Below are 24,029 nucleotides of genomic sequence, written 5' to 3'. Positions count from 1 at the left end.
AGGGAAGCAGCCATTACCACCGCGTTGCTTCAACATGTCACCAGAGGCGGAAAAAAATTTGGCCTAGTGTGGGCGGCAGTGACGTCATATCCTGTGACATTTGAACCTGACGGCCCGTAAGTAGAACGGGAGCCACCGGCCACGGATAACTCTGATTCTGGGGTGACTGTGGCGTGAAGGGTTGCCAGTCTACCACTCAAAGTAATTCGCGACAAACAACTAAGAAATAAAAGCGAACAAAGCAACTTAAACACGGTATAGCATTAAAGAACTATCTAATAAGTATCGCCAGGACAGGACATAACGCTTTCGAATTCAAAGTGAGTAAGCGGACTTGTGTTTAGTGTTTCTGTTTGTTAGTTGGACTACATTTATTTTAAACTATTTTTGTCTGCGTCTGAGAAGTTACTGATGCGGTGTCTTGAAGCAGATGTCCTGAAGCAATAAAAACATACGGTCGCTAGTCAGCGCGCGTGTTTGTTGCTCTTTTCCTGTGTCCCGTCCGCCGGGCTTTTTTCATTCCTTCGGTCATGTATTGACCAGCTCAAGTTTCAATACTTTTGTTGTTGATTTTACAAGTTGAATTATTGCGGATTTTGTCCGCTTCGCAGTTCAATAAAAATTTCGGATCTTATAATGATGATCTCAAAGCATGCAGGGGTGGTAACAGAAAGCAAAAGTTGCCGACGCTAAAAGCCCGATTATCATTCCAAATCACGAATTCGGTTCACGTTTTAAATATGCAACGACATACGAGCATCGATGTGGACCAGACAAATATAGCAACAACGTTCACGTCTAAATGTGCCCCAGACGATGCCGTTTTCGTTGGAAAATGCTGAAACCGGTCATAAGCGTCACCTTAAGCTTGAGCAGAGCTTCAAACCGGTATTAGCATTAACTGCATCTGCTTTTTTTCCCTTCAGCCTATGGATGCGACCAAGGCGAAAACCCGGTGTACGCAAAAGAGCCATTAACCAACTACTACACCCTCCCTGCATCCACCAAAAAAACCGGGACCAGCGAGCTGTCATGGAAAAGCCACTTTACGGACAAGGTATGCTTTCAGAATTCAGACTAAATATCGCAGTCATTTTACTTCCGTGTTCACTCAATAGCACGAACCACTGCGAACTTGCTCTGACGAAGTTATTGACTAGAGAGAATCAGGCATAATACACTTAGAGACCCTTAGAACAATGTAATTGATCCAACGTGTTTCACACCCTTAGTTCGCGAACAGGTAAACAAAAGCGTAGGGTTTTGCAAACTGGGATAAACCCGGCAGCTACTTGTTTGATTTGACCGTAGCTAGAACTGCTGTGAACTATTTATTTTTTACTACCACAGAAAAGCGGGGTGCTTAACATAAGCATTGATTTTCCACCAGCTATAAAGAAATGAATGGGAAAAGGATAGATAAATTCAGTACCACGAAACAACCATTTTGCAGGTACAACTGGTCTCCTTACATATAATCATTGCAGGCTTAAATATACACTAAAGCGCTCAGAACAAAATGCGTGTACTTGATGGAGCGTAACATTGAAGCTAGGGTTAACCAACCAACCTCGATAACTTACGCGCGAGTGGGTTCTTACGTGCGGCTGCTTTTCAAATCGAGATCAGAGGCAGAAACACCCGTGTGCACGACACTGCTGGGCCCGTTAAAGTTCCCGCCCCAGATCGTTTTAATCAATCCTTAGTCCTACAACGGCGTGTAAAACCACGTATAAAACCGTGTAAAGGTGCGTAAAACCACAAATTTCCAATTCTTTCAACACAGGATGACCACGAGCTGGGTACGGCCGCCGGAACCGAACTGTCGTTTTCCATGGCTACCCGCCGGCTCTGCCCCGCCGGGCCCACATCGAGTTTGCCTCGGCCGCATCGGGTCTACATGGAGGTCGGGGCCGAGGATGCGGAGACTGGCTGCCGTGTCGACTTCCCGAGAAGCGCAGTGCTGCGGCCGCTGGCGCCAGCGCACAGGCTACCACGGCGCTCCCGCAGCAACCTCGAGGACCTCGCTGCCGTCGCCTCGAGCGACTCGCTCGAGAGCACCGTCTAAGACGCTCGACGGAGATACCTCGCGACATCCTCGCTCCCCTATCAGGAGTTCCCAAGGGCTCCGGGTAGGTTCGAGCTTGAAGCTCTCATTGTTGTTAATGGTTATTTTGCCGCTATAATACATACATACATACATACATACATACATACATACATACATACATACATACATACATACATACATACATACATACATACATACATACATACATACATACATACATACATACATACATACATACATACATACATACATACATACATACATACATACATACATGCATACATACATACATACATACATACATACATACATACATACATGCATACATACATACATACATACATACATACATACATACATACATACATACATACATACATACATACATACGTGCATACGTACATGCATCCGTGCATGCATGCGTACATGCATGCGTACATGCATGCATGCATGCATACATAAATACATAAATACATAAATGCACACATGCATACATGCATACATGCATACATAAATACATAAATACATGCATACATGCATACATGCATGCATACATGCATACATACATACATGCATACATGCATACATACATGCATACATACTTACATATATACATACAATCATAATTAAAAAACTGGGTGAATGGTGCTTAACATTATTTGCTGCAGACTCCATCCACCTGTGGATTTTGCTAAAAATAAGTAAAAATATGGTATGGTGTTACTCAGTCCTCTCAAAATTTGGAGGCGTTACGGATGCACTGAGATGATTTGATTATATGTATTTAAGCAAACGGAGTAGCTGGCTTTATGTTCCTAACTCGGATTTTATTCTGATAGGAGCGAGCTGGGAGGAGAAACGTGCCTGTGCCAAGTGTGCTCCCGCACGAAGATATCGACAGCGCCCTCCTCGCACCGGCGTCGTGCGCGTACGGCTGTACAGTGTGCAGAATTGCGATTTCGTGTCGTATACATTTCAAGATCACCGACGTGATGTGCTTCCCTGCTGTTTCTTCATTCTCCGTTTCTCAAGAAGGAGAACTACGCCCGATCAAACAACACTTTCTGTCTGCGTCAAGTTCAAATGTGGTAAACGTCGCTTTATTTGTGTTGAGGTTATTGTGAGTGTGTCGTCCCTGTGATGTGCCCCGGACCTGGAAGCTATGCGGACAACTGTATACTGTGCGAACGCAGTCACTCGCTCCGAGGTTCTGGAGCCTTGAAAACAAGACGCTTACGGCACCGCTTGGATCTCGTGTTTAGGCAAGCCGCTCTCCTTCGCCTCTGCTCGTGACAGAGTGAAGGAACAATTAGACGCCGAGATAGAGACAGGGAAGTGTGGCCGGCCGATGTAGCCAAGTGATCCGCCATGACAGCCGTGTAGAGCACACCTAGACCTTCTGTGTCCTTCAGGTACTCTCAGGAAGTGCTGCCTAAATGTGATACACCTCGTATGAATGTACCCAGGGCACGTTATCCGTACGGAGGTGTGTTAACGGAGAATAAAGTCGTTTTATAACTTTCCCAATATGCTTTCAACGGAGGTGCACCGGAGGTGTGGAGGGAATCAGGAGTCGGTGCGTATGTTAATTGTCGTTACGACTGACCGGTGTATGCAAGTCTAAGGTATGGAATAAGTACAACTTCAATTGGTTTGCGGGTAGCCTACACAAAATAATGCTACACGAACAAAAATGCATCGACACACAACCCCGACGGTGTGTCGCCACATTTTTTGTCCGTGTAGCGTTGGTTTGCAAAGGCTTACCCGCAAACCAAGTGAATTATCAACCAACTAGCTCTGACTTTTCATATTCTTCGTCTGACCACAGATAAGGCACCTGAATTGCGACTTTTTCACTCTTCATAAGCACACATTTCCTTTCAAATTTAAGTTAATAGCAACGTTAGACGAACCAACCGTCTTTTGCTACTATTTCGGTTGACTGCTAAATTGTCGGCCTGGGGCCTTATTTCGGTGGTGCATTCTTTCTCAATTTGTATTCTCGCCTTCGCGACAGAATTTAAAATCCCGAACTTTGCGTCGGTCCCTAATATGTGAACATTTGGTAGTTGTTTCCGCCTTCTCTGCGGCGTTATGGGGTGTCACTCCGTCACGGCGGAACAAATTAACTCAGAACATGAATGTCAGAAGTTCGGCCTGCGATTCAATTGAAACTTACAGGGCCTTACGATTGCTGTGGGCGAAATTCAGACAAATGGCAAGCCTTACCCAGGTTTTTGCGGGAGTTGGTGAAGTCGTGATCTTTGAATTCAACATTTCTAGAAGCTGCAGCCTACGCGGTACTGCGATTCCACGTTTTACCGCTATTTATGCGAATAATGCGAAGCCCTGTTACTTGCCCATAAATGTTTTATATTCTTATAGGTTGAAAGGCAGTGGCTTAGAAAGAACATGGGGATCACATGGAACGTCGGTCAAGCAGCAACTACAACAAATGTACGCCAGCGTAAAAAAACAAAAAAAATCACAGATGAAAGTATTTCATCCACAGATAGCACTGACCTCAAAGCTCCATTTAGAATCCACCTACTTTGGCATGCCAGTGTCTTATCTGATGCGCAACGTGCAATTTGAAGACTAGTTCATTGGTGACTTTAATCTGTTATTCAAAAACCTGAGTTATCACCTCAGTCTTCATGCGAGCTAACGCACCCGCGTTCCGGGAGACCGACTCGAAGAGGAACCAAGACTCTTGAGCTGACTGAGCTCGCCAAACTTCACGTACGATGTCAAGTTTTTATTGATAGGTTCCTTGAAGCTGCCGCCGGGAAAACAGATTTTGCGGTAGCAAACGGTGATTTCCGAGCTGCTTAACAATATCGCGTCGGCTCATTCCAATACGTGTCAAGCCATGTCAAGCCCTTCTTCATTCGCGCTGATAAGGTGCCCGCCATGGCTCAGGGAATGTTCAGATCGCAATGAAGCAGTAGAATCCGTCGCGATTGCAGCAGAAAGCTGCTGCTAAGCAAACGCCTACACCCCACGCCTCGTCATAGTCTTGCAGCATCAGCAAAGGCGGAGTAGATAGATAGATAGAACTTAGAAGCAATTTTATTTAGTCGCGTGCAGAGCGACACCACTATTAAATGGCACAGCGACGCGTTCCCTTACGTCTTCTCAGCGGGTGGTCTTTACTAGACTACGGCGCATGCTACTCCCGCGGTCGGTCGCACTTGGGGGCAACGTCCCGTCAGTTTCGCTCGGCTTTTGTCTTTCAAGAGCCGCCGAGACCTGATGGACAGCCCCCGGTTTGGATTTCTTGGTCGTAGCACTTCGCCGCATCCGCAAGCCGCTGCGGAATCGCTGTAATTGTCGACGCTTCGTCAGAGAACTTGGTGCAGTCCCATAGTATGTGCGTCAGGGTGGCCCTTTCTCGCTGGCACACGCGGCACACATCACTCACATGCACTTGCGGGTACACACGCTTCATTAACACTGGGGTGGGTAACGACCCAGTCTGTAGTTGTCCGAACAGCACGGCCTCCTCTCGGCTCCGCCCCGGGTGCGGGGGTTGGAGAGTCCTTCGAGCCAAGCGGTGGAACTGTGTAAGTTCGTTGAACATCGTCATATGGTCCTTGGCGCTACACTACATTGGACGGTCGGTTGCAGCGGCGTAGAATTCCTGAAACACTTAGTTGCGGAAAAATAAATGACGGCTCAGTAGGTAGCAAAAAAGCATGAAAGGAACAGTTCGGCTGAAAGATATAAAACGGAGGCGATCATTTTGGTCGCGAGCCACTGACGGCAGCAGTCATGGCCGTTCACAAGTCCCACTAATCGGGTACATGGGAATCTTTGTTGGTTATGCCGACGTCGGAGGCAAATGGGAATTGGTGAATCGATTGTGATCTTCTGACGACAGCTGTCATCGTCATTGTGCAATTCCTTTGAGTGGATATGCGATGCGACGCTGTAACGCTGTGGATTGGGGTACCGTGACAAAACAGCCCGCCACCATAAAACACAGGGCCATATCAGTGAAACGTCAAAAGATCACCCTGCATGAGTAGAGCACTAAGACAAAATAGGGCGGTTTTCTCGCCCTCTATTCCTTTACATCTACGCACAAGCTCTTAATTGCTGCTTAGATAAAAAAAAAGCTTCGATTTTCAGCGTACGGTGGTCTTACTTTAAATCTTGAACATAAAAAAAATTCACACGAACGAATTAATGATTTTCCTCAATCTTCCCCACCAGCCATGTTCTTCGTTTGGCTTGCAGAATCGAAATCATTTTCCACTCCAAAGCAGTCCGATGAATGCTACGTTACTTTAGACTTGTATCGTGCGTCAACTTTTTTCAGCTTCAAAAAGGGCAGCGATTCGTAAACAGCAGTTTGAGTGGACCGTGTAACTTCCGTACCGGAAATCTTCATTGCAATGACAATGCTCCTACGATACACGTTGTTGTAGCGACAAAATAGCCCTTCGAAGGAACCTAGTCGACGAGCCGTATAGCCGATGCATTTGACGCGTTGGCATCCCCCGCCGCCAACCCACGTTAGTGCGCGTCTCCGAACTATAACAAAAAATACAAATTGTTGCAAAAAAAAAAATATGGCGTGCAGTCATAGAGCGTCATAAAGAGGACGGCAGGTTCCCGCCTTCCAGTCCACCTCGAGGTTTGGGCCACGATTTAGTATTCCGAAGCGCCCTTCCACTTGTCTCCAAAAGAACCTTTCCTTTCCCCAGTGGAAATAGGCTGCCTTGAGACAAATTCAACCAAGTTAATCCCCACTCAAAAGCTATTACCAAAGGAGGGAAGGCCTCCATTATTACAATACACGCTATTACCCAGGAATTTGATTGTCGCCACCGAGCTCTGATGATGTTCCACGTTTTGCCCGCTCGCTCGGGCTTCGGATCTGCGTTCATCGCCGGCCATGGGGCCACAGCACTGGAGCAACAGCACTGGGCTCTGACTCGATGCGATGGGTGCTCTGGTGCAATTGTATATTCGTATTCATGACACTCCACTATATTAATACAGGCCAACTCGAGTTTGCATTTAGTGTCCTCTCTAAGCGATGCGCTCCACATGTTGCACAATGGCAGCTCATGGTTATGCTCTATCACAGTAGCGAGATGCGCTATTTTGGGAAACCCGCTGCCTTTATCACCAAAGTAAATGCCTAAACCCGGTACCTCAACAGAAACTTAAGCAAAACGTTATTTTAAAGACGATAGCCTGTCTTCGACAATTTAAGAGCAAAATTTCTGTCTGTCTGTCTGTCTGTCTGTCTGTCTGTCTGTCTGTCTGTCTGTCTGTCTGTCTGTCTGTCTGTCTGTCTGTCTGTCTGTCTGTCTGTCTGTCTGTCTGTCTGTCTGTCTGTCTGTCTGTCTGTCTGTCTGTCTGTCGATTCAGCCATGCGGCCAAAATTTCGAATTACTCTTGAACGATACGTTTAAATAGGCAAAATATTTTCGAACTACTAAATCTACGAAACATTTTTAGTGAACTGAGCTTATAATTTTTCCTCGTGGTCGCTTTGAACTACAAATGCGTTTCTTACATTTGGTAATATATTAATTCGCATCAGCGAACAGGTACGTTCGGTGAGGGATTTAGTCGATCCTGAACATAACCACAACAAAATAAAGTCGCTCGAGCTCGAACTGCAACCGACCGACCTCTGCATGCGTGCGTGCGTGTGTGTGTGTTTGTATGTGCGCATGCGTGTGCTTGTGTATTTCTGTGCGTGATCGTTCGTGTATGCGTGTGTGCGCGTGCACCACAGCTAGAATAAGATGGTTTGATGCCGACTCGTTTGTGGAATCCATTTCCGAGATTGAGAGGGTAACGACTCTCAATGAGGGGTATTCAACTCAACTCCATAAGATCCGGGGACGACCACACAAGGTGAGAAATGTCTCGCGTAGCAGTGCATTTGCATGGTTTTGGTTTGCGACGGGAAAAAGAAAGGAAATTTACTGGGGATATTTTGAGCTCGGCAGGGAGCTCACCTGCATACAACCCAGTGCAGGGGAAGGGAAGTAGAGGGGGAGTTATAGGATAAAGTGGAAAGAAAGAGAGAGAGAGAAAGGTATAAAGAGAGCTGTCAGTCCTAGAAAGCTGTCAGTCCGGGCACATCAGTCAATCACTGCACTCCGGGCTACAGCCGCTGCGTAAGGCCGGTCGTCTCCAGGAAATGAAGCAGATAAGCGAAAACTTCCCGTTGGGTTGCCGCAGGCCCCTTCGGGAACAGAAGGTCCTCCATGCCGGCGCTGAGAAGGCCCCGACGCTGGAGCGCTCGGTGGAGCTCTGCTCTCGGCCCCGCGGTGCTCGAGCGTCTCCAGTTCGGAACAGTCCGCACATGTAGGGGAGTCCTTGCGCCCTTGTCGGTGCAGACGCTCCGCCACATTGCAGCAGTTGAGCCGCATGCGGAGAAGCAGGCAGCGGGCGTCCCTGCTGATGCGTGCGGGCAACGGTCTGGGCGCCAAGCCGCTCACGACCCGAGGGTCGGGGTGCATCGTCTGCACCACGGGGGCCAGGGCAGTGCGGGCCTCGTCGAACGCGGTGACGTCTCGGGAGACTGGGGTGCTCCCCTGGTGGGCCTCCCTGGCGCGGGCGTTGGTGTCTTCGTTGCCCCGGATGCCACTGTGGCCCGGCAGCCAGTGGAGCCGCAGGTCGCAGCCTCGGGAGGCCACAGTGCGCAGCTTGGTTGCAAGGGAGCGCTCCGGGTAGCCGCTGCTGTTGCTGGGTTGATCGGCCGCGTGCAGCCGCAGCAGGGCAGTCCTGGAGTCCGTGAGGATGACCGCTCCGGGGTGGTTATGGGGACCCCTCTCGAGGAGGAGGTCGTCGGCCAGGTGCAGCGCTGCCAGATCCGCCCGCGTGGAGGAAGTGGGGAAGGGCAGGCGGCAGCTCTGTCTGGCTCCCAGCTCAGGCACCACGCACGCAGCCGCCCCCTCGCACGTGATGTGCTTGACGGAGCCGTCCGTTAAGAGATGCAGGTAGCTGCTCAGCTCGTCCTGCAGCAGGGCGGCCGCCTCGTGGCGGATGGCCTGGGGTGGTGTGGTCCCCTTGTTGCAGACCCCGCGGAGGGTCGTGGTGATCTGCAGGGCCTCCCCGGTGTCTGGTGGTGGCGGCTCCAAACGGGGTCGGTTCGGAACCTCGATGCCCTCCTCGAAGATAGTGAGCAGCGCTCCCATGTGCGAGTTTGGCCGGCTACGGAACCTCTGCAGGAGCGGAGCCCCGTCGCGTACGTTCAGCAGGCGCTGGATGTGCCGCAGCCCCGTCTGCAAGGCCCGCATCTCGATGGGCCAGGTGCCCGCCTCGGTGTAAGTGCCCGCCACCGGCGACGTGGAGGGGAGGCCCAGGCAGAGGCGGATGGTGCGGCGTTGGTCGATCTCGAGCTCCTGTCAGCGTCGTGGTCCCAGGTAGGCAAGTGGAAGCGCGTACAGCACAGCTGCGGAGGCCATGCCAAGGAACACGCGCTGCGCCACTTGGTGTGAGCAGCCATTGCCTCGTGACAGAAGCTGCCGCACCCCTTAGAGCACCCGTGCACTGCGTACCCTGAGGGCCTTGACAGCTGGGAGCCATGTGAGCCGGCAGTCATTGAGTAGCTCCAGGTACTTCACGGTCGGCCGCCAGGGAAGAGGCCGCCCGTTGAGTGTGATGGGCCGTGTTGCCCGTCGAGCCCTGCATCCACCCGGGTGCAGCATAAGGGCCTGCGTTTTGGCCTCCGAGAGCTGCAGGCCACGGCTCTCGAGGAAGACTGAAAATGCACCCAGAGCCTCCTGGAGACACGCCTTGACTATGTGGCAGTCTTTGGTGGGGCCATGGGTCCAGAGTGCCACGTCGTCAGCGTACACCGCCACCTCCACTGGGTTTCGCAAGCCTAGAGGGATGCAGTCGGGGAGGGGAGCCAGCACCAAGTTGAAAAGGAACGGGCTCAGTACACTTCCTTGGGGCACCCCGGAGCGGACGTCTCGAGGACTGCTGGTCGCCCGGCCGACCTTCACCCGCAGGGTCCGGTCACGCAGGAACGCCCGGATGTAGCCTCCTAGGCGCCCCACAACGCCCATGCCGTCGAGGGCCTCCAGGATGGCCCCGTGGGCAACCATGTCGAATGCCGACCGCATTTCCAGCAGGAGCAGGAAGGCCACCTCCTTGTCGTGGCGGGCCTATTCCAGCATGGAGATGACGTCTCCCAGGAACTCAGCCGTGCAGCGGTGCCGCCTGAAGCCGCTTTGCTGCTCCCGGAAGACGCCGCTGTGGTCCGCAATCTACTCGAGACGGGCCAGGGCTGCACTGTCCATGACCTTCCCAGCAGCCGACGTTAGGGAAACGGGCCGGTAGGACTCTGGCTCCATCGAGGGCTTGCCTACCTTGAGAATTGGCGAGATGGGCCTCACGAGCCAGGGTGGCGGGAGGACACTAGTCTGCCATACCCGATTGAACAGTCGCAGAAGCGGCTTTAACTGAGTCACGTCCAGGTTCCGCAGCATGTGGTACGTAACCCCGTCCATACCAGGAGCACTCCGCCGCTTGGGGCATCGATTCAGGGTGGCTTGCAGCTCACGTAGCGTGATGTCCGTCGAGCAGAGAGACACCACTTTCTGGTCGTGTGGGGTGGCTGGCGCCGCATCGGGTGAGGCCGCAGGAACTGGAGGCGGAGTTTGAGCGGCCTTGGCAAACTGATCGGCGAACAGCTCCACCAGGGCCCCTTCTGTGATGCCCAGGGATATGGCGACCGCATGCAAGGGACGCCGGTTGGTGGTGGTAGGCCCCAGCAGAGCCTTAAAGATACGCCAAGCTCTGCCCGAGTCCTTGCGAGAGTCCATGGACGAACACAGCGACTCCTACCCCTCCCTGCGACGCTGCCGTGCCCGTCGGCGGCATTGGGCGTCCGCCCGCCGGTACTCCGTCCAATCCTCTGAGCGCTTGCTTCACAAAGCCTTCCTCTGTAGCTGGTTGCGGCGGGCCTGAAGCCGTAGCAGCTACACGTCCGGGACTGGCGTGCAGAGAGGTACCTCTCCTAGTACCGTTGCCTTGTCGGCGCTTCGCACGACTGCTGCGAGGAAGTCGACTTCAGGGTCCTCGGTGCATTTGGTCATTTCCTTGCGGAAGTCAACCCAGCTATTGACTGCGTAAGCCCTTGTGTAGGCTCACTTGCGGTGGTTCCCGGGGGTGACCAGTATGGGGTAGTGGTCGGAACCCCACGTGCTGGCGGCGGTCTCCCAGGAATAGGCGCACCGCTGCGTCACCAGGGTTAGGTCGATGCATGACTGCTGGACCGTGACACGGCGACGACAAGGGCGGACGAAAGTAGGGCTGCCGGTGTTGGCCACGTCCAGTCCACAGGTGGTGACGGCGTCTAACAGCTCTCGTCCCCTTCGAGTGGCTCGGTTACTCCCCCAGGCAGGGTGATGTGCGTTGAAGTCGCCGCACAGTACAGCGTCCGAGCCCAGGTTTGCGCGCAGCCGGCACAGCGCCACGGCGTCCCATGGTTTCTGCGGCCGGATGTAGACGCTGGCCACGGTAGTGTCCGTTATCCCCATGCGTACTGTCACGGCGGCACACTCCATTGGGCCGTCAGCAACTAGGGCCAGGTCAACATTGTTGAGGGTGGCGCGCACATGAACCGCTGCCCGTGACTTTCCCGGTGGTGGGTGGCGTCGTGGCACGGTGTGCTGCTGCAAGACCTCAGGCGGCAGCTCGTGGCGCTGAGATGACACGTGTAGCCCGGCAGGCGCGGCGTGTCGCTATAGATGTACACTTCCTGCAGTGCCAGCACGTCGAACGCCTCCCGCAACAGGTGCTCAGTCAGCTCCGCAAGCTCGTGCCCCGAACTTGTTTTGTTGTCATGTTTCCGAACAATCATGGCAGGCCGATTCCAGTATTGTTGCCAGTGCGCAACGACCAATTACGACGGTTATACTAGGCCAGAGCATTCGCGACTCAGGAAAACTTGCGCAGGTCGCGAAATCCGGGGGTTACTGGGTTTGAATTTCTTGGCCACCGTAATTTATAAAGATTCCACGTTACGGGCGATTGCGCCACATTTTTACAATTACACATTCTCTTTTTCCTAAAATTTTATCCGTATATGTGCCATCGCAATCGATAAGCAGGCAAGGAGTTATTGTGTGGTATGTGAACACAGTTTTCCATTCCTCCGGCTGTCGTAACGAAGCACCGAAAATGCGAAAGTATTGTCGTACAGCACACGTTAAGAACAACAATAAAGTACCAATTCAAATTGACTTACTACACTGCAAAATAATTACTACAATAGAAGGACCGTCAGCTTACTACCGGTAGCTCACGGAGCAATAATGGGACATTTTTTGCGTTCTGAGAAAAAATATGACTAACTCTTTATGCTTAGAAATCGCATAAATATAGTATATAATATAAAAAACCGAGCATCAAATGTTTACGTCAAGCCTGTAACGCATGCGCCCAAGTTTTAACAACCATAAGCTGCGTTCTCCGAAGGTAACGAAATCCGAACATTTTTTTCTTGATAAACAGTAACGGAGCGTAAGAAAATCCGATAGATAGCATTTTGCACACTTCCGCCGGTTGTACACACAATAAACACGTAAATATTTGCTCAATTAGATGTTCCATAAAAGCGCGCTGTTTTTCTGCTGCGCTGTTAGACGCTTCGCCCTTTTGTCGCGGGTTCATTTGTCGCTATGGTCTTTTGTTGTTGTGCTCTTTGTCACGGGCTGTTCTGACGCCGCCCCGTATATAAGACCAGGTGCTGACGAATCCGAGGATACGGGTTAGATCCGGGCCGCTGTGGCCGCTTTTCTTATGATTCTGAAAACGGAAACGCCCGCTTAACGAGATACAGGTGGTAAAAGTATTTTTTAGCCCTCCACTACGGCTTTCTTTATAGCCAAATGCAGCTTAGGTGCGTTAAACGCCTAAAATTTGAATTTGGGGTATGGGGGAATGTTTGGTTCGTCTGTTGACACCGCTGCAAAATGGGAATTTTTGTAAAGGTTGCGAGCTTCTGACGGCAGTTGTAATCGTCACTGGTCTATCCACTTGAGCGTTTAGGTTGTTATGAATATATTCGTTCTTGCGTATGATTTTCTAATTCTGAGCTGCTCAATTGTCCCAAGCCAGGCACTCTCCAACATAGAATTCTAAAATGCGCACCAATGCAACCCTACCACCCTCTCCTATTCCTGGGCTGTAAGAGACAAGGTTGACCAGCTGTAGGCTGGAGGACCAGACCAACGGGGCTAAACCGGCTGGGCAACACATGGATTCACGGAATAGGTTTCCACTACCCCTGTAGCACTGATTAAAAGGCTCTCTCTCTCTCTCTCTCTCTCTCTCTCTCTCTCTCTCTCTCTCTCTCTCTCTCTCTCTCTCTCTCTCTCTCTCTCTCTTTCTCTATCTATCTATCTATCTATCTATCTATCTATCTATCTATCTATCTATCTATCTATCTATCTATCTCTCTCTCTCTCTCTCTCTCTCGCTCGGTACCCTGTTCCAGCTACCAGTCGTCCAGATGGCCGAAGAAGCCTCCAGGACACAAAATCTCCTGGCTGACTAACGTGGGGCCCGTAAGCTCTCGGCAAACGTTGGCAAACTTATGGAACGTATGGTGCTACAGAGCTTGCACGATCACCTTGAAGAAGTTGATGTCATTCCGTACAACATGCTGGGATTTAGACAACATCTGTCGACACAAGATGCCCTCCTAGCACTCCACGAAGAAGTTATGGCTGAACCAAGCTTGGCGCAACTCAAGACCATACTCGCAGTTGACCCCAAGAAGGCATTTGATTGCGTGGACCACCATGCCATATTAGAGGAGTTAGCCGCCAGCAACTGTGGACCAAGCTTGTACAACTACGTCAGGGATTTCTTACGAGGAAGCTCTCTCGTGATTTCCATAGGTGAACATGAGACACCACCATTCCCCCATACGCAACGAGGCATACCACAGGGTGCAGTACTATCTCCCACCGTGTTCAACTTCGCAGCCCTTAAAATTCACAGGCTGTTAAAACAGGTGGAAGGCGTACATCACCTCATGTACGCCGATGACATCTCCATATGGATCAAGACAGGCTCCCCTGGACATATTCAAACACAACTACAAGAGGCCCTCAATAAAATCCAAGAAGCAGCCGAAACAATTGGCCTGACATGCTCCACGAAAAAAACGGAACTAATCATGGTCACCACCAGAAGATGGAAGCCACGCCCCATCCAGCTTACGCTACAGGGCACAGCCATCCGAACCCTGCCAACTATCAAGATTCTCGGCCAACACTTCCAGAAGGATGGTGGGGGCCACACCACAGCAAACAGGATTCTAAAACGAGGAGAACAATTTACTCCAACTTATGAAACGTGTCTCCAATAGGCAGAGAGGACTTAAAGAAGAAGACCTACTCCGACGTAAGGAAGCACTCATCACATCTCGCATAAGATACTCCATTCCTTATCCAAACGCCAAGACCCAACTGCAGAAATTGGAGACACTACTACGAAAAGCTTCAAAGATACCTTTAGGACTACCGATAACCACCTGTAATAAGGTCATCGAGGACATGGGCACCACAGCCACCATTGAGGAAATTGTCTCAGTCCACAAACACAACCAACTTAGGAGACTGAGGCAAAGCAAGGCCGGAATTTAACTCCTACAATCGATCGGCTATGATTCCCAAGCAACGGTGCACGACTACTGCAAGATAGAGCCTATAGACAGACAGCAGTTAAAGATAGCAACCATTCCCGGTAATATGTACGACACTAGACACGCACAGCGAAGAGCCATCAGGGCCAAATATTTCAATAAGAAACCGGAAAGAGAACCCCAGCAAATGCATGTATACACGGACGCGGCGGGAAAAGGCACCTCGTGGGCTGTCGCGTACTGGACGGTGCTCAACAGATCCTATACAGAAGGGAACAAACAGTTCAACTCAGCAGAAGAAGCGGAACTATACGCCATTGGCAAAGCTGTTATCTACCTCTCCCAACCAGCCCGTCCCCTAAATATCTATACCGACAACAAGAGGGCATGTCGCCTTTTATTTAGACTCCGGTCATACATCCCGCTCGGCGGCACACCTATTCAAGCATGTTCAAGGAACTGTGAAGCTATACTGGATTCCTGGCCACGCCCGGGGTACTGGGAAGCGAAAACGCTAATCAGCTTGCCCGAGACGCATACTACCGGGATCCCAGCAACGGCTGCCAAAGTCCGACCTCTCAGGAACGAACTCCCCCGCAACTTCACCTTAAAGAATACAAAACAGCGAAACGACTACTCCCAGCTCCCCACCCTAACCTAACAAGACAGCAGCAAACCCTATTCCGACAGGCACAAGCCGGAACACTCGAAACACCTGCGAGGCTACATCTCATCAGATATGACAAAACAACACCCTTGCCATCATGTTCACGGTGCAAAATTACAAATACCCAAGACCACATTCTTTGACAGTGCCCTCAATACATCCACATGAGAAAACAATACACTAGGGAGTGGCTGACCTCACCTAAAAGAGAAGAGGAGCAACGCGGCCTGATTGACTTCATTCAAGAAGCCGTCAGCAGAAGCCTGGACCGAGGCGTCTGAATGTCGCAGCGCTCCCTACAACACCTCCTCACTTTCTACCTGTGAATAAAATATTATCTCTCTCTCTCTCTCTCTCTCTCTCTCTCTCTCTCTCTCTCTCTCTGTATAGACTGTAGCACCGCTTCCAATCCAGGGCGAAAAGCTATGACCGCTGTCGTTTCTACAACCGAAAACCTCGTTACATGCGCATCAATTCCCACCATCCACTATCTGAAAGCGGAGGAAGCGTCCATCTCCCTAGCCATTGCACAAACCTCTGCAGAAATAATTATCACAGACAGCCAACAAGCATGTAGAACCTTCTCCAGCGGTTGCATATCACGACCTGCCAGAACAATTCTACTACAGCATCCTCCTCGACATCCCGTGAGGATTATTTGGGCTCCAGCCCACTCCGCCGTGTCTGGCAATGAAGCTGCCCATCAGCGTGCCCGAGAGTTGACCCACCGGGCAAGCCAGGAGTTCGGCGAGCAGTGGCAGGTCTGCCCCCTCTTGTCGTTCCACGAAATCACCCAGCATTACCGCCTGGAACGAACGCTATATCCCCCTGCGAACAAAATCCTCACTAAAGAACAAGAGCTCCACCTCCGAGGCATCCAAACACTTTTCCCCACCCCACTAGAGCTCATATTCTGGCCCCCACCCTGTATTCCTCGCAACGCCGCTTGTGCGAGGCTGGGGGCACCCTCTATCATATCATGTGGGGCTGTGCTAAGAACCCCCACCTACCCAACCTGCCCTTCCCCTCCCCTGAGCACTGGGAGAGAGTTCTGTCCAGCTCGGACCCTGACGACCAGCTTTGGCTGGTGCAGAGAGCCCAAGAAGCCGGATGGACTCAAGGGGTCCTGGAATGAGAACTCTTCCCCAGGGCGGACTGCTTTTGAGACACGTTTATTTCTCCTCCTCCTCCTCCTCCTCCTCCTCCTCTCTCTCTCTCTCTCTCTCTCTCTCTCTCTCTCTCTCTCTCTCTCTCTCTCTCTCTCTCTCTCTCTCTCTCTCTATACTTCTGGGCAAGCAAAGTTCTTTCCCCACCACCCTCTCTCTCACTATTTCATGCCAACCAACGCCAAGCTTATTGTACCTTGAGTCGCGTGCATAGTTGGTTGTCGTTTTAAGTCGAAATCCTGAACACATTACTTAGGCCCTTCTTCGTTCAGACAAACCATGGAGTGAAACAGTGTGGGGCTTGCGCACTCGACTGAACTATCAGGGCCCTGCCTTCTATTTCCATCCGAACCCATGTTACCGAATTTTCTTTTCTACTCAGTAACTTTACATATAATTTCTTCTCGCCGCTGGACATTTTATCTTCCGCTTTGCTGTACAGACGCCATACGGTGGCTTTTCTACTTAATGGGCCATTTAATTGTACCGCATCAATACTGATATACGGATACGAGTACTCACGGCAACTCGCATTAAAGAGCCGAAATAGCTACGCAGGACGAGAGCGGGGGGAAGGTCAATGGGAGAGGCGTTTGTCCTGCCTTAGACATAGACAGGCTGTTGTTGACGGCGACAACGACGACGACGATTATGATGATGATGATGGTGATGATGATGGTTCATAGTAGAGGTGTGTTTTTGAAACTCATTAAATGGGGCAATTGCTGCGTTAGGGAAGAAAATAGAGTCGGAGCAAAGGAGGAAACTAGTTAAAGCTTTATTATACACCCACATCTATTTTTTTTTGCTTATTTTCTTCGCTGTTTCTTGTTTTACATACGCTGAAATACCGACCAGAAAGTCCTGTGTACGACAACATAAAAGCAGATCTTCAGTGCTTGAGCTCCACGGGAACGCGGAAACAGAAGAACTCTCCAGCAGCATCCTGGCCCTTGAAGACAGCCTTTGCGGTGACCTGCACACAGAAACAAAGTAAATTTTGTTACCTTTTCTTTCGCAGCATGTAGATGCGAGATGACGGCCGTTTCAGTGTCTAATTGCTACGCTGTTCAGAGAAGCCATAACTTTCGCTTTAAAGCTGTACATAAGACCGCGTATCAAGAATGGTTTAAGCATCCTGGAAGGAGGTCTTCTGTACGCAGATGGACACTGAAGAGTAAGTTCAGTATAAACGACTAAATTGTGCAGGCGCAGGAGAACAAGAGTTCGTTTTCGTGCGTACCGAACAATTTTGCCCAGCTGCGCATGTTATGAAAGGAAAGTGTACGGGCACCTAACTGTAATTTTTTTTGACAAACACTACCATGAGCGGGAGAAAGGGTTGGGTAGGCCTTGAACTGCCTGAATAGTGCGGTCTTCATGTTTTAATTCAGTACAACCACACCCATACTTCTTGGATTGCTTAGGAAGGCACTGAAGATTTGTGGCTTACAACATGCATATGTGCCGGTCTTTTTATTACACTTTATATGTTTCCATATATTGTGCATAAGACAGATAATGTACTCACCGGCGGGAAAGAGGGAGACATGGTCAGATCAAACTTGGCCGTGTAACTCTTGCCCGCTTCCAGGGGACAAGGGACGCCCATGAAGCTGCAGGCGTCTGTCTTGAACTGCGGGAACGGCTGCGGCTTCACGTCTCCGATGGCGCCCAGGACGCGCACGCGAAGGGTCTTGGAATCGCGAGCTGGGAGGCGGCAGCGAAAGGAGGACACGTGCACACCGATAAGAAGACAGCTTCATACGCAGTCGCTCAGTTGTACTTCGCAGATCATGCGGTAGGTTAACGTAGAAGAAAGGGTGTTTTGTTAGGAAATTAATTTTTGATCAGTTTATAGCGCTTTCAGGTAACATGCTTGTACTCACTTCGCGAGCTAAGATTCGAGTGATGCATACTCGCATTTTGAATATTTGCAACTGGTCACTCAGCAACCACTGCTGCGACTTAGTTAGAACAAAAACCCAATTCAAAGGAAAACACGGTTTTGGGAGATTATACCATATTTTGTCAGCCGAAAAAATATTAAAGCATACAATGCCTTTTATTTGACGGCACTGAGCTTTTAAAAAAGCCTTTCTAGCGCGTTCAAGAAAAGCACACATTCGGTGTTGTCGTCGATTTCGTCTGAGCAGACACTTTCAAAATTCGGGAATTGCAACTAAAAACGTTCTTTCTTACATTAAGGCGTCTGCAAGCGTATCTGGTATTTGCGGAATTAAGTGGACAAGGAACACATACAGCCTTGCCTTAGTAGAATGATTATCGTGATGCAATTACAATTACGTTGACATTAAAACAAAGCACAAGTAATAAGGCTAGATGATTAAAAAAATGCAGTAAGGCGGCACTCCTACCCGATCGAGACTCTTTCAAGCAATTAACGCGCCAAATATCGTCTCGGTCGACGCCACCTGGCATGCTGTGTGAGCTGAATGATTCCGTCAAGAACAAATAGGCTTACTTGCTGTACAAGTACCAATACAAGGCGACTGCGCTTTAAATTATGAATGGCACTATTCGATAGGGATAAGCCAAATATGTGACTACGGTGAAAGAACCTACTGTAAGATAAGGGAGTGGTGCCACATCTGTATGGCTTTGCTAACAGTGGTACGTAATCAACATCAAAACAAAAATCAAGAGCTCGGCGCACTGCTTTTCTTATTGAAGCATCCGGTGTTCAGATGGGTACCCTCGTCCAATTACAGCGAAATAGAAATATCAGCTTGAAGTTCACTGTTAGAAGCAAGCACAGTGCCAATGATCTGGCACGTGTGAATTGCTAGGTTTTAAACGACGATAGTCCCATTTAGGATTCCTGTCGGGCTACGCACTTCGAACTGTGGTCATCATAATGACTGCTCCTGTTTGTGTGCTCTTTCAACCCGTCGGATATACTTTTGGAACGTCGTAACGTTTAGTTAGGAAATGTGTAACTCAATACACGCCTTTTCAAATGCAAATTTTTTTATCGATGAAAGAACCGTTTTATGCAAAACAATGTTGTAGTGGGGTATTAACTGCTCAATTTTTCGAATCAAAGAAATGTAAAAAGTTATTTGGTCCAACATGGTGGGATAAAGTGCGAGTCCCGTCTTTTTTGCTCACATTGTCCTATTGTTTTCGAATAAAGCGAAGTTGTTAACTACCTGCACGTCCCGTCAAGCACAGCAGTATGCTTCCTCCTTCTGAATGCTACGTGCAATGAGAGCATGCGGTGTATATTTTGAACCGCTGTTTTCGTCTCTATATCGATAACGTCACCTAAAAATAACCGGCTGCTGATAAAGTGGCTGCTGAGAGCTGTCAAACGTCGTAGATCTTCAGCTACGCACTGAACCCGTCCTAAACGACCTACATTTTGTTACTTTGATCTCACACTTACAATTTCATAACTCTGAATATCCAGTCCATGGGGGTAAGGTTTTGTCATCCATTTAGGTGGCGCCGCATTTGACAGACCTTTTTGATTGATTGATTGATTGATTGATTGATTGATTGAAGGGTTTAACGCGCCGACGCAACGCAGGCGATGAGGCGCGCCGTAGTGGAGGGCTCCGGATTAATTTTGATTTTGACCACTTGGGGATCTTTAATGTGCGCCAAAATATCGTACACACGGGCGTTTTTGCTTTTCGCCTCCATCAGAAAAGCGACCGCCACGGCCGGGAATCGAACCCGCGACCTCGTGCTCGGCAGCGCAACACCTTAACCACTGAGCCACCGCGGCAGGAACAGACCTTTTTTTTCCAGACCAGGAATGTAACCGGCTGCTGTGTTTCCTTTTTTTTTTGCGTTGGCATTATTCAAAGAGCAATTTACACCTTTGATACCTTTAGAGGAGAACATTTACCAGATTTCGAGATGGCATGAATTTGTTCAGAACTAGGTTTTATAAGCATTGTTACGGTGCCGTACAACAAAAGTGATTTTTTTTAAATAAGGCGACATTTCCTAGGATATACGTGCCTTTAAATTTTAGTCATTTTGTCCATCTGTCGGTTCGTATAGGAAGTTAATACATTTATATTAACCTAAATAACAACCTCCGTGAAAAGACAATCTTTGCATTCTATGTTAGCGGCTAATTAAATGAACAAGTTGACAGTAAATCATTTACCCTTAGACGTGCGTCGACCTTCAACGTTTTTCGCAGCGCATCCAGACTAAGGTGGGCGTGTGTGCGCGCCGTTCGCCGTGCTGTGTCGCGAGATGTTTTTATCATTGCACAGCTACGTTTCCTTATCTGAATTCTTATCGGAATATCGCCCGAACGAAACGAATGCTGGCCAGTTCCAGTAGCAGCGGGGCAACAGAAGTAAATTGTGCGAGCAAAAAAGAACTTTTGTCTACAACGAGCAATAGCACCGAAATGGCGCAATCGGTGTCACGTATTCTTACCGGCACGGAAGTCGACCTCGACGCTGGGTTTATCGTTCAGGGTTACGACGCAGGGCAGCTTCGAACAATGGGTCATACGGACGGCGTCGACGAAGCTTGTAGATCCCTCTGCAAGACAGATTACAAACATGTGATAAGAAATTCAATAAACACACGCTCTGTGTTGTCTCACATCAACGCACATTCAACGAAACAGGATCAAATAAACAACCATACTAAGGAGAATAATGACGCTTAAATGACGCTTAACAGCATGTGTTTCTGCTAAGAGTCCACCCGCAATAAAACCCTATAAAAATGTAGATAAACTGTGTTTGGGCTAATGTGCGCTCAATAAAAATTTGATGTGTACCTTGCGTGCTATTGCGGAGTTTTTCTAGGAAATGTGGAGCATATGAACGAAAAAAGGATCACAAGTCCTGAAAGAAAGCCGGGACGCGGATTGAGCTTACAAGCATTCGAAATAGGTCTTTAAAGCCTGGATAAACCGATGCGTACAGATACAGAGTGGGCTTGTGATAGGAGCCGACTCTGGAGCTCTCAGTTTCACCAGCAAGGCTGCTCACTCGAGCTACAAAAGCAGCGGTGCGCATCTCTCCTCCCTTCCTTTCTAACGATAGTAAAGCGCAAGTGTACCTTATATTTTTTTTTTAGATTACGTGCCGAACGCCAGATCCGGTACACTAATACACCTGGGTGAATCTTTAATTCGCAGTCAGCATACATACATGACGATACCCTCAACATGAGGCCGCGTTGATTAAAGAACTGGGCTAACTTTCGGCAACCGAATTTCGCAGTGCAAGGCGAATACGTGTGGTAGCAGTACTACTAGTAGTACTGCTGTTACTAGTGCTACTACAAGTAGTACTACTAAAATTACTTATTATACACGAGCCATGCAAACAAGCGAAAAATACAGGTGGCGAGGGCATCCAGCTTGTTCAAGAAACCAGAATAATTTGTTCAGGTAGAATCAAAGTTAATTGCCTAGACTGTTTATTTTTTGCGGAAAAAAGAAAAGTTCTGACTGATCTGTATCGAAAGTACCTTTCGAAACAAGAAGGTACATTACTAATCAAAAACGGCTTCTTACCTGAGCAGGGTTCAACTTGGACGGTTGAAAACTCTCCGTAAACTACGGGAGCGGTGATGGCCAAGAGGCAGAAGGCGAGCGACGCGTATTGGCGGGCCATCGTTGCTGGAGGGCGACTTTTGCAGTGAGCAGTTCTCTAGGCCACCGGGACTTTTATAAGACCAGACGCGCTGATAACACAACACTTACGATAGTTCCGCAGGCGATGACACGGCGTGCCGATGGCTGCATGTTCCTTGTCTAATGAATCGAACTTTGGGGAATAAAGCTATCGGGTATAGGGGGAGGAGGGCCATATTGTTTGTCAGACTAGTCGTCTGGCGGATTCAGATATATCAGCTAACTTGGAGCACCGGGGCGTCAACGCATCAGTGAAAAAAATGATAATGAAACGGTCAAAGTACCAACCTTTTACTGAGAAAGAGCGCCCATTGAATAGAATCGGCCAGGGCTACTCACGGCCCTATGACGTCGTTTTTAAAGCAAAGCTTTCTACCTCTACCCCGCAAGGGTTCTTTCGCGACCGTTGGTGTCACCAGAAAACTCCAGCGAACAAATAAAAGAATTTACTGGCACCGCCGGGAATCGAACCTGGAACTAATAGACTAACAAAGCGAGAGCCCGTTGTCTTACCGATTTAGCTACGAGCCAACGCGAAAACGGGAAGACAAAAGGTGTACTGACCAAGCACATCTACGGGTTTACCCCCTGCCTTCTCGCTAAATGCCACGTGAAAGCGTCACATGACCACTCACGCCCGTCTAGCGGCCCTGCGCGCACCTTGCTCATGTGCTACGAGTTACAAAAATTAAAGGAAGCTCACACCAATTCATGGAATCTCACTTTTAGTACGACAATGTGCTAAAGCCTGTGGCCTCTAGTGTTCACGTAAAAAAATCACAGCTCCTGGGCGTCCGCGCTCACGCCAAATCAAGGAATACATTCAAATACTCCTTGATGACCAGGCCATCACTCCAAACCCCAGCATCAAGATCCTGGGCCTACATTTCCAGGCCAACACCAAGAGTGACGTCTCCTTGCAGCGCCTGAAAAACAGCATTAATATAATCATAAACATGATCAGGTGAGTTGCCACCAAGAAGCGAGGGCTAAAAGAATCCGGTACCTTTCGATTAATTGAAGCTTTTTGTCCTCTCGAGAGTTACTTACGACAAACCCTTATCTTCTTCTCGACGATAAAGACATAGAGATTCTTTATATAATGATTAGAAAGGCGGTTGAGCAGGTCATTGGTCTTCTCATGAGTGCGTCCACACAGAGGCTGCTTAGCACGGGCTCCACAACATGGTGGAAGAGCTGATAGAAGGCCATCTTTCTAACCAGAAGGTCCGACTCAGAACTGCAGCGGGTAACCGCATGCTTCACCAGATTGGCTGGGCAGCCCAGAATGTCACTCCGCTTGACGTACTCCCAGACTCTTGGCGACTAAAAATAAAGATTCTCCCTTTGATTAGAAATATGAACCACTCACATGACGAGGGTCAACGAAAAGCACGGGCTCAAGCGCTAAACACCACCCTCGGTGGGCTCATGCAGTTATCTACACAGACTTCTCCAAACATCGAGGGCAGCAACACGCCATCATCGTGGCTACCTCCAGAACCAACCTCCTTGCGTGTACCACGCTTAGGACCCAACAAATGACGGCAGCAGAAGAGGCAGCCATCCCCTTGGCTCTCACTCAACCAGGGGTTCGGAGGGTAGTCACGGATTCCCATCAAGCCTACTGGAATTACCAGTCGGGTTGGGTGTCCTGACCTGCACCACGCGTGCTAAAAAACCACTCCCCAAACGGTTCCATTCAGCTCATCTGCACACCGCCTCACGCTTCAATGGAGGGCAACAAATACGCCCACCCAACAAGCCTGCGCTTTCACCTCCCGTGCTATGGAGCTGCACGACGACAGTCACCCGCTTGTCACGTCCAGGGAGATAACCCAGCA

The 24,029-nt window shown here is 49.5% G+C and overlaps 2 protein-coding genes across 4 annotated transcripts in view; one reads left to right on the top strand and one right to left on the bottom strand.

Annotated features, from left to right (window-relative positions):
* LOC144178499 (protein turtle-like) overlaps positions 1 to 3,594 on the top strand; it is a 193,336-nt gene extending 189,742 nt beyond the window's left edge. For all 3 annotated transcript variants that reach the window (XM_077706406.1, XM_077706408.1, XM_077706405.1), the window contains exons 12-14: positions 927 to 1,057; positions 1,787 to 2,132; positions 2,911 to 3,594. In XM_077706406.1, coding sequence (XP_077562532.1) covers positions 927 to 1,057; positions 1,787 to 2,068 — 413 coding nt within the window. In that variant the 3' untranslated portion in view covers positions 2,069 to 2,132; positions 2,911 to 3,594. The remainder of the gene's footprint in view (positions 1 to 926; positions 1,058 to 1,786; positions 2,133 to 2,910) is intronic.
* A 13,712-nt stretch (positions 3,595 to 17,306) lies between these two features.
* Positions 17,307 to 22,226, bottom strand: LOC144178498 (NPC intracellular cholesterol transporter 2 homolog a-like). The gene is made up of 4 exons (XM_077706404.1): positions 22,066 to 22,226; positions 20,970 to 21,077; positions 18,076 to 18,254; positions 17,307 to 17,520 (listed from the first exon to the last, which is right to left on the bottom strand). The coding sequence occupies exons 1-4, from the start codon at positions 22,163 to 22,165 to the stop codon at positions 17,437 to 17,439; spliced, it is 471 nt and encodes a 156-aa protein (XP_077562530.1). The 5' UTR covers positions 22,166 to 22,226; the 3' UTR covers positions 17,307 to 17,436.
* Between the last annotated feature and the right edge of the window lie 1,803 nt (positions 22,227 to 24,029).

This window comes from Haemaphysalis longicornis, unplaced genomic scaffold (genome assembly GCF_048455015.1).
Source record: "Haemaphysalis longicornis isolate Haplotype H1 unplaced genomic scaffold, Haemaphysalis longicornis Haplotype H1 scaffold_4, whole genome shotgun sequence".
Classification (NCBI taxonomy): Eukaryota; Metazoa; Arthropoda; class Arachnida; order Ixodida; family Ixodidae; genus Haemaphysalis; species Haemaphysalis longicornis.
This window is presented reverse-complemented; position numbering and strand designations above follow the sequence as displayed.

What these genes read in the sequence shown, in the direction of transcription:
- LOC144178498 (XM_077706404.1), bottom strand. Translation starts at nt 22,165, where the DNA reads ATGGCCCGCCAATACGCGTCGCTCGCCTTCTGCCTCTTGGCCATCACC. An exon ending in CGAGGTCGACTTCCGTGCCG is followed by an intron (nt 18,255 to 20,969) that starts GTAAGAATACGT and finishes GCCGCCTCCCAG; the next exon opens with CTCGCGATTCCAAGACCCTT. An exon ending in TGTCTCCCTCTTTCCCGCCG is followed by an intron (nt 17,521 to 18,075) that starts GTGAGTACATTA and finishes TTCTGTGTGCAG; the next exon opens with GTCACCGCAAAGGCTGTCTT.